The 10,570-nt window shown below is 38.6% G+C and overlaps 1 protein-coding gene across 1 annotated transcript in view; it reads left to right on the top strand.

Moving 5' to 3' along the window:
* Window positions 1-1,405: 1,405 nt before the first annotated feature.
* LOC147453010 (uncharacterized) overlaps window positions 1,406-10,570 on the top strand; it is a 31,016-nt gene continuing 21,851 nt past the window's right edge. The window contains exons 1-2 of the mRNA XM_086518543.1: window positions 1,406-1,593; window positions 4,166-4,218. Coding sequence (XP_086374669.1) covers window positions 1,415-1,593; window positions 4,166-4,218 — 232 coding nt within the window. The 5' untranslated portion in view covers window positions 1,406-1,414. The remainder of the gene's footprint in view (window positions 1,594-4,165; window positions 4,219-10,570) is intronic.

Raw genomic sequence — 10,570 nt, 5'->3', positions numbered from 1 at the left:
TTTGGTTATCTCAAACAGAGTATATTGACAAGGTTTTGCAACGTTTCAATATGGAGAAGGGAAAGGCATTGAGTGTTCCATTGCCACCATATGTGAAACTTAGCAAACAAGATTGTCCTGTGTCTGAGGAAGAAAAGGCTGAAATGGATAAGATTCCATATGCGTCTGCAGTGGGTAGTTTGATGTATGCAATGATTGCTACACGTCCGGATATTGCATTTGCAGTGGGAGTGGTTAGCAGATATATGTCAAATCCCGGCAAGAAACATTGGGAGGCAGTGAAAGGTATCATGAGATACTTAAAACATACAAAGAGTATGCGCATATGCTATGGTAGTCAGGATTTGAGTGTCAGAGGATACACTGACTCAGATTATGCAGGAGACTTGGATAAGAGGAGATCTACATCAGGCTATGTCTTTACATTGGCTGGAGGTGCCATATCATGGCGATCTCGATTACAAGATTGTGTTACGCAGTCTACTACAGAAGCTGAGTATGTTGCAGCAAATGAGGCATGCAAAGAAGCTATTTGGCTTGGTAGATTGGTTGCAGACTTGGGAATCAATGCAGATATGCCAGAGTTATATTGTGATAGTCAAAGTGCTATACAATTGGCAAAGAATCCAGTGTTCCATTCGAAGACTAAGCATATTGATGTGAAGTATCACTTCATTAGGGAAGTACTTGACGACAAGCAGATACAACTGCTGAAGATCCACACCAAGGACAATCCTGCTGATCTACTCACAAAGGGACTTCCAGGAGAGGGCTTTGTGCATTGTCGTGAGTTATTGGGCATTGGATAGATGGCAGCCATGTAAATCTTTGTACATTTATGTTCATAGATTTACAGTTACTTAAAGTGCCACATTGGACTTTAAGTGGGAGGTTGTTGGGATTAAAGCCCAAGTGGCCTCTTATGCGGATATGGCCGGCCACCCGCCTAACTCACTTACCTCTAACTCTTTGTATATACTAACATATTCTTTGTGAATACTAAGGATTTGGGAGATAACCCTTCTAACAGATCTCTGCGTACTGTGTACTGTGTAAGCTCACTGTGTGTGTGTGTGTGAGAGAGAGAGTCGACCCACGCTCCGCTCCGCGACTTCAGATTTTACATTCTCACAAAAGCTCAAAACCTTCTTCCAATCTTACTCTCTCTTTTACATTTTAGAGAGGTTTTCTCTTAAGTGAAGCGCTGAGTGACACATGGAGGGTCTCTCTTTCTTTGAAAAGTTTAAGCTGCATTATAAAGAGTATAGAAGAGTCCACACTAATTTCATGAGTGACACATGGAGGGTCTCTCCTTCTTTGAAAAGTTTAAGTTGCATTATAAAGAGTATAGAAGAGTCCACACTAATTTCATGAGGCCACTGGTATTTTGTAGGTAAGAGTCCACACTAATTTCATGGGTAAGAGAGGCCACACCAATTGCAATAAATTGAGTGAGGAAAGAAAGAATTGGCTGCATAACTTGGGAAGAGAATTTTCAAACGCCATAACTAACCGCATCAATAACTGCCTCCAACAACAAGCAAGGGGAAGGTCTGTGGTGTGGCGACAGGATAATCTTTTCGATTTTGGAGGGTAAGTAGAAGCTGAAAAGTTATTAATTACTTTAAAATGTGTATAAATTAGTAGGTTGAGTTTTATTTGAACAATGATGAGAATCTATAAGGTAAGGAGCGCCGACTAGAAATAATGAGACCTTGATAAAGAAGGAAACCAAGATGGGGAGTATTAACATCTATACTTCTATACTATATATGAAACAGCTTGAAATTTTCAAGCAAGGAGAAGGCATCCAAGTGTCACTCTTAGGTTCACTTCAAAGAAAACTTTTCAAAATGTTTCATTTCTCACCTTGGAACCTGTGAACCATTTCAGCTTTCAAGTTAAAAAAAAGGGATTGACTTTAGTTTTTTATTTAAGGTAGACTTTACTTATCCTTGTGAAGGCCAATTTTGAGTGGCTCAACTTTGCTTTTCAAAGGCCAATGGCCATAAAAATTGAAAATTTAAAGAATTGTTTATATGTGCACTAGCAAAATTTTATTGGTTTGCTTCAAGGAAAAATTAGAATCTAGCTAGGATTTTGCAGTTTTAAACCATCAAAAATATTTAAGCCTCACTTTTTATCTAACATCGGATTCGACATGTTTGTGTGTGTGTGTGTGTCTTTTTGGGGAGGGTGTCTCAAAGAGGGCACCAAATCTTTTTTTACGATCGAAATAATTTAAAGTAAATAAGAGGCACACTAAAAACTCTTTTGAAGAATTGATGGTATTTATACTAGAACTTGTAAAATTTTGTTGGTTTTCTTCAAGGTAAGCTTGGAATCCTCGCGGGGAGGGGGGGGTGTTCACTATATGCAAAGCCTATATCACGTGTCGTCAATCACTATTTATAAAACCCTTAACTATCAATTTCTCACCAATAAAAGGGAGCATTTTTCTATTCAATTTGTAAGGTTTTTTCCAAAAATAGTTTTTCAACACCCTTTTGTATCTAAAATTGTGAAAAAAAGTATATAACTAAAAAACCACAACGTTGAACAAAAACCTTTTGATTGGTATCTAAATGCATACCTATTCTACTAACCTCAAAGACATGTGCACACTACATGTTACAACTTCACCCAAAGAGGTAAAGTCAGATGGTCTCGCAGGGCTGGTACCACTTGTGCCTCAAATTTGGGGGGGGGGGGGGGGGGGGGGGGGGGGGGCGGACAACATAAGCATGTGGCATGTGAGGTTTCAAATAGGGCTTACCAAAAACATTTATCCGAATCGAACTAATTTGCTAGGCTTGCCAAAAAAAAATCGTACTCAAAATAAAGAAGGGCACAATTAAAAATTTTGTTTTTAGGCCAATATTTGAGAAATTACCGCTAAAACTTGCAAAACATTTCCAAATTTTTTCAAGGCAAGCTAGGAAACTAGCCAAGATTTTTCAATTTCAGCTGATTAAAAATATATTAAACCTTGGTTTGTTGCAAACATTGGAAATATATAAAGGCATAAGATTCTAAAGTCAAAATTCAAAGAATTGACGATATTTACACTAAAACTTGAAAAATATCGCCGGTTTTCTTCAAGGCAAGCTTGGAACATAGCCCAAATTCGGTAAGTTTATACAGTTACAAATACACTAAATCTCGGTTTTTTTGTAAACATGGGCCTCAAATAGCCCCAAAATGGAAGGGCATGATGGATGTAGAGGAGTTGGAAGCTCTGTACATCCAATGTCACTCTCTTACCACCCTAAGGATAGTATGTGACAAAAGGAGGCGTGCATTGATCAAAAATTTGTTACATCCTCACGTGGGGCACCGACATGAGAGAGAGAGAGAGAGAGAGAGTTTCCCTAACAACTTGGTAGCCAACCAAAAGCAATGGCATATTATTTCAAGAAAAAGGGAGTCAATTCTATGATAAGAAATGCTTCATCTACTTATATTATTTTTCTTGATTGTAGTGATTTAATAAATAAGGACACAAATAAAACTCAGGTTAATATTTAAAGAACTGTCAATTTTCTTAAGGCAAGCTTGGAATGTAACATGGGTCTTTTAATTTTAGAAGGTTAAAAATACGCTAAGCCCTTTCTTTGTGAACACAGGTCTCAAATAGACCCAAAATGGAAGGGTATGAGAGGCACTAAAAGCTTCAATGTACTGGTAGAAAAAGAGTGACCAAGGATGTATTGTACATCCTTGGTCACTCTTTTTCCACCTCAAGCACAAGCTATGCACGAAGAGGAGAGTGGACCTGTCAAAAATCTATCACACTCTTGCATGGGACGCTAGAGAGAGAGAGAGAGAGAGAGAGAGAGAGAGAGAGAGAGAGAGAGAGTTTTCCCAACAAGTTGGCAACCCTCTGTAAGAAATTACATATTGTTTTAAAAAAAGGGAGTCAATTCTATGATATAAAATGCTTCATCTACTTATACTATTCTTCCTAATTAAAGTAATATAATCAATAAGGGCAAAAATAAAACTCTTCCATTTTTTAGGTTAAAACATGAAGAATTGTCGGTAACATTGATACTTGAAGAATTGTCAATATTTACATTAACACTTGCAAAATTTATTACTTCCTGGTTTTATAATTATAGCTGGTTGACGGAACAGGAAACTCTATTTCTTTTTGTAAATGCAGGTTTCCAACATATCCAAAATGGAAGGGTACGAGAGGCACTGAAAAGATACATGGTCAGTACATCCACATTCACTCTCACGACCTTTAGCACAAGCTATGCACAAAGAGGAGAGGTGTACCTATCAAAAATTTGTTACACCCTTGCATGGGACACCAACACGAGAGAGAGAGAGAGAGAGAGAGAGAGAGAGAGAGAGAGAGAGAGAGATTTTCCTTGGGAAACTAGAAGCCTTCCAAAAGCAACTACATACTATTTCAAGGAGAGAGAGAGAGAGAAAGAGAGAGAGAGAGAAATTTTCCTTGGCAAACTAGAAGCCTTCCAAAAGCAACTACATACCATTTCAAGGAAAGAGAGAGAGAGAGAGAGAATTGTCATCTTTTTGGAGTAATCCACTCTCTCCACTTGTGCATACAGACACTTATCCACATCTAACAAATGTGTGTGTGTGTGTGTGTGTGTGTGTGACCCAATGTCCATGCTTTTCTTGGCCGCAGCAACGCGCGGGTGTCACACTAGTACTCTTTATAATGCAGCTTAAAATTTTTAAGGAAGGAGAGGGTGTCCAAGTGTCACTCCTTGGTTCATTTCAAAAAACACCTTACAAAACATCTAAATCTAAAATGCAAAAGTAAAGGGTAAGATTGTAAGAAATGATAGCATTTTCACAATGTAAGAAGTGACAAGTCTTTTCAAATGTAAAGTAAAGAGACTTTCTATTCCACATAAAATAAATGTTGAAGATAAAATAAATGTTGAAGCTTGATTGCACATAACAAAAAGAGGATAACTTTAGTGGAGGTTTTGTTACTTAATGCGAATGTAATTTTTGAAGATATAACAATAAAAGAAAAAACATAGTGATTTTTTATTTAATGGAAATGTAATTTTTGAAGATATATTTGGTTTTTTTTTTCAAGGGGTTTTTTTCAAAACCAATATTGATATGTTTTAGAAAATTTTGGAAGTATGTATTTCTTTAAAGAGCTTGAGAAAAAGAAAAAAGCTCGCCTAACGTTGACTTGGCGTTGTCTCGCTTTGAGAACATACATGACATGCAAATGCAGGGATCATTATCCACATTATTGACCATGAGAGAGAGAGAGAGAGAGAGAGAGAGAGAGAGAGAGAGAGAGAGAGCATTGCATGTGTGCATACACATGTACATTTATGAGGGGGAGAAAGAGAAAGAAAGATTTTATCGTTGAGCTCACACACTTTTCAAAATTTCAAGATATTATTTTTTGGCATTAATGTATTTTTTGAAGGATAGCTAAAGTTTTTTACCCGTAGAAAAGGGATTAAATGCCCGACAAAGACCAACCCTCACATTAACACCCCAAATAGGTAGAGAGATTTCCCAGTTGATGGATCTTTTACCAATTCTTAGATATTTTGTCCTTCATTTTTAAGATTTAACATGTGGGCCATGCTTCAAAATCTATAAATTCATTAAATTTTGGCAAGCAAGGGTGCCAATCTAAAATCAACGAGAGAGAACACCCCAAATGGGTAGAGAGATTTCCCAGTTGATAGACCTTTTACAAATCCTTGGATATTTTGTTCTTTTCATTTTTAAGAGTTAACATGTCGGCCATGCTTAAAAATTTATAAAATCCTTAAATTTTGTCAGACAAGGGTGCCAATCTAAAATTAATGCGAGAGAGAGAGAGGGGGGGGGGAGAACAATTGTTAAGTGCCGCATTTAATGTGTTGAAATGCAAAGTCCAACAAATGACGCGAGAGAAGAGAGGAAGACAGAACAAAATGCTCGCATGTAGAAACAATCAAAACTGACTTTAAAAGTTATAAGACAAGCCTTCAACAACAGTGAATATCTATGGGGAGGAGGAGGAGGAGGATAAAGAGATAGAGAAGATAAACAAGAAGAAAATTTTTAATGCCATCGAACAATCCCAAAAGATATATCTCACAACATGGGTAAGAATAAAGTTATTTTTGTTTCATCTTCTCTCTCTCTCTCTCTCTCTCTCACACACACACACACACACACACACACACACACATCTTGATAAAAGGACAATTTGAAATGTTGTAAGAACATCCAATGAATCTCAAAGATCTATATGATGGTAGAGAGAGAGAGAGAGAGAGAGAGAGAGAGAGAGAGAGAGAGAGACCAATCATAGCCATCTATATTTTTCTTTTCAAAAAATGAGAAAAAGGAGTTTGCTTCTCCCTTTTAAATGTCCATCTGGGAACTAGGTTTTGGGGGGAGGGGGGAGGAACGAGGGGAGCATAGAAACTTTGAATGTCATAGTTATTGTATTGGAACAATAGCAAGATGCCTCTCTGTGACAAATGTGACAAACTCAAGACATATGTGACAAATCTTTCCTTCAAGCATATATGTGTGTGTGTGTGCGCGCGCGTGCACTATGTGTACATATAGACATACTTGGAACATATCATGATGTCTCAAAACCTATATGACAAATCTTCACTTCAAGCATATATATATATATATATATATATATATATATATATATGTGTGTGTGTGTGTGTGTACTATGTGTACATATAGAGATATATATGTATACATACATCCATACATATGTACAAGGATAGAAGCAAGCAAGAGAGTGGAGCAGAGATATTGAATCCAATTGCGCTGTCATTGAAACCAATTCTAGAACTCACTCCATTTATAAAAAAGAGTTTTATTATTACATTGAATTCTCTTAGATTTCATCTCTTCACACCATGCTAACTTATCTAATCTCTATAATCAAGCTTGGTAGCATTGCTAGATCAAGGTAGACGAAATGAAGGAATCTCTCTCTCTCTCTCTCTCTCTCTCTCTCTCTCTCTCTCTCTCTCTATATATATATATATATATATATATATATATATATATATATATATACATATATATATATATATATATATGATAGCGGGAAAAAGAGCAGTGCAATCGGGTGGCCTCTGTACTCGTGCACACTCCACAAACCACGCCTCATGCAAACAAACAAAGAACAAAACAAAGGGGGCACCACCCTAAATTAAGAGGTTTAGGGACCTCACGCATAGTGCACATAGGCAAGTGAGACTTCTGGCATTATGATGGCATCAAAACATATGGCAAAACACATAGAAGCGAAGCTTAGGGACCTTATGTAGCATATATATACACAAGACATCAGCTTAACAATACAACGGCATCTGATCATACATAACAAGGATATAGAGAAGCAAGCCAAGGATGGCATAATCCCTTGTCAAAAACAATCAACCCAGCAAGTAGGTATGATCCTACTAGCAACACATCAATACCTTAGAGAATGATGGCGAGGATGGTGGCCATGGAGCATGAGAGAAGACTCCTTATTTAGGTTTTAGGGCTAGTAATGTAGCATACTAGAGAGAGAGAGAGAGGGAGAGAGAGTAGAGCTCCATCCATAGCTCCTCGTTGTGAGCAATGTCGTCATAGCTTCGTTGCTTGGTGAAGTGGGTGAAGTGTTGTTTTTGAGTGAGAGAAGGCCTCCTTATATAGGTTTCTGAGAGGGTTTATGATTAGGGATAAACATGCTTAAATCCGCTGATTGGGGTTACTTTTTGCTTAGGGTGGTCAACAGATTGAGGTCACCTGATATGTCACCATCAAGATATTCTCTAGAGTGATGTGAGAGGGGAGGGTAAATGCTGATTTTTCTGATTGTGACACATGGGGATAAGGCCTTGACCAGCATTTAAGAGCAGGTAAGGTGGTTGTTGAAACTGGAGGTTCTGCACATGTCAGGGGGGGATCTGCTGGGTCCTCCTGAATATCAAATTCTCAAAAAATCCTCAACCATGGCTTCTTTTGACATGTGTTCTTTGAAAAAATCAGCATGTCTCTTTTCAACTCAAAAGTCTTTATCCCTGTTGACTCACCTTTACCATAAGATTTTCCCCTTTTCTCCTCCTGTAACTGCATTGTTGATGCCCAATCACTGCTTCTAGTAACAGTGAACTGTTACCTACCAAATACTTATGATGCAGTAAAAAATATTTACCATGGGTAAAAAAAAGTTACTGTAGGTAAAAAGTGATTTGTATTTACCATGTAGGTGAAAAATATTTACTGTATGTAAAAAATATTTACTATGGTAAAAAAGTGAAAACGGAGTATGCTGTGCTGTGAGTCCACACGAACATCCTCGTGTAAATTTCACTAGAAATTCACACCTAGAATGGGCTATTCTGTAAGATATAGGTTGTAGGCATGCATAAGAGCTCGTTCCCACGTATCTTCTGTCCATAGCACTTTTTACTCTTTGGTGCTTGTGAAGTAGATTTTTCTTCTCTTTCGAGATCCCTTGGACTAGAGTATCCTCATCTTCCCAACAACTGACTGTGCCTTTATTGCATCTTCAGAAGGGGTCCTAAAAACCATGCATCATATAGCCCTCCCCCTTAAGCTAGAGGTATTTGATGCCTCTAGCTGTAGGTTGTGCTACAATAGGGTTCTCTTGAATACTTACCCACCTGGTACCAATGGAATTTGCCATGTGACTGCTTTCTTGGCTGATGCACCCTGTTTAGTCCTTTCTAATGAATAATTGTATCCATCCATGACTAACAACTGGTCTCCTAGACCCTTGAAAGCCATACCCCATCCATTGTCAATATCCGCTTTCACTGGTAGCATTCTCTTTTTTTCTTCTCTTTTTTTTCTTTTTTTTTCTTTTTTTTGTCTTCTTTTTTTTTTAATTTTATTTAAACGACTATGTACATGATTGTTACCTTAGTTGGAGCTCGAATATGATGAGCTCTCCTCTGAACCATCCTTAGCAGTGATTTCACCAGCATATGGCTGTGAAAGACGACATTGGTAGGCCTTCAATCGCCAACCATTTACCGGGGTCTGATGTACCTTACCATCTAGGTCACCTTGTTGGTAACTACCATTTGAGAACCTCTGTATCACTACAAAAGGGCCTTCCCACTTAAGCAAGAACTTACCATCCTTCCTGCGATCAAAGCGATTGTCGTATCTGAGCACTAAAGAACCTTCCTTGATACCTTTCTTGACAAGGTTGCGATTGAACTTCTTTCGTTTCTTCTCTGCCTGGGCTGCATAGTACTTCACTGCTGACTCTCGATCTAGCCCTAACCTCTCCAAATCGATGATTCTTCCTTCCACCTGCTTCTCTTGACTATCCTCTTGATGTGCTTTTAGAACTCGGAGGCTCGCTAGCTCCACTTCTATAGGCAATAGTGCCTCTTGCCCGTAAACCAAGTGAAAAGGTGTATACCCCAAGGATGTTTTAAAGGATGTTCTGTAGGCCCAAAGTGCTGCATCTAGGTGTTTGTCCCATGCCTTAGGATGTAAATTCACTTGCTTAGTGATGATTTTACATATAAGACCATTTACCTTTTCCACAAGACCATTGCACTGAGTGTAGTATGGTGTAGAGTGCCTGCGCTTGATTTTTAACTTGCTCATCAATTGCCCGACTAAATTAGCTCGAAATCCCGGTCCCCTATCCGAGAGAATCTCCAAAGGTGTGCCAAAACGGCAACAAAGGCATTCAAAAATAAAATCACTGACGTCCTTGGCTGTGATGCGCTTTGTGGGACGAGCTTCTGCCCATCTGGTCATGTACTCCACCCCCATAATGATGTATTCCTTCCCTGATTGAGTGCAAGGTAGTGGCCCTATTGCATCTATCCCCCATTTTTCAAATGGCCCATAGGTTTTGATTGGATGCTGATTTTCATGGGTAAGACGCCTTGGTCCAGCTTTTTGGCAAACCTCACATGTGCGGCACCAATGTTGTACATCTCGATGGAGGCTTGGCCACGTGAACCCTGCTTGTAAAATCTTTCTGCTAGTAATCTCTTGTGCAAAGTGGCCACCACACACACCTTCATGACAACTAAACAAAATATCCTTTATCTCTTGGGATGCAGGAACTCTCCTTAAGACAACATCTTTCCCTCTACAATACAAGTCCTCATTCACTAAGCTATAGCTGGTAGCCTTTTTTGCCAACCACCTACGTTCACTTTTACTCATACCAGAGGGTGCTTCACAATGCTCAAGAAAGTAAAGTAAATCATGCAGCTCCTCCTTTCCCTGGTATAAAGGACTTTTCACAAGGATAGCACCTACTATGAGAGTTTGTAGTTCTTCACCTTCTAAGGTATCTGCTTCTCGATTTTGATCTCTAGGTACAAAGTGCACTCGAACTTCTTTAAAACCCTTCAACAAGGCCTTTGCTTCCCTCATCTTAACAGACAATTAAGCTTCCATTTCATCAGTTCTTTGTCTCCTAACTCTCTTTATTGGCATGGCAACAGCTTCCTCCATTTTTTCTTTTCCTTTATCCTTACCATTGTCAAGACTTATGACAGAGACAGCCCTGTCCTCCCCTCCCGATGGTAGTGGAGGGATCTCTGCT

The sequence above is a fragment of the Adiantum capillus-veneris genome, chromosome 8 (assembly GCF_014529385.1).
Source record: "Adiantum capillus-veneris isolate H3 chromosome 8, ASM1452938v2, whole genome shotgun sequence".
Lineage (NCBI taxonomy): Eukaryota > Viridiplantae > Streptophyta > Polypodiopsida > Polypodiales > Pteridaceae > Adiantum > Adiantum capillus-veneris.
This window is presented reverse-complemented; position numbering and strand designations above follow the sequence as displayed.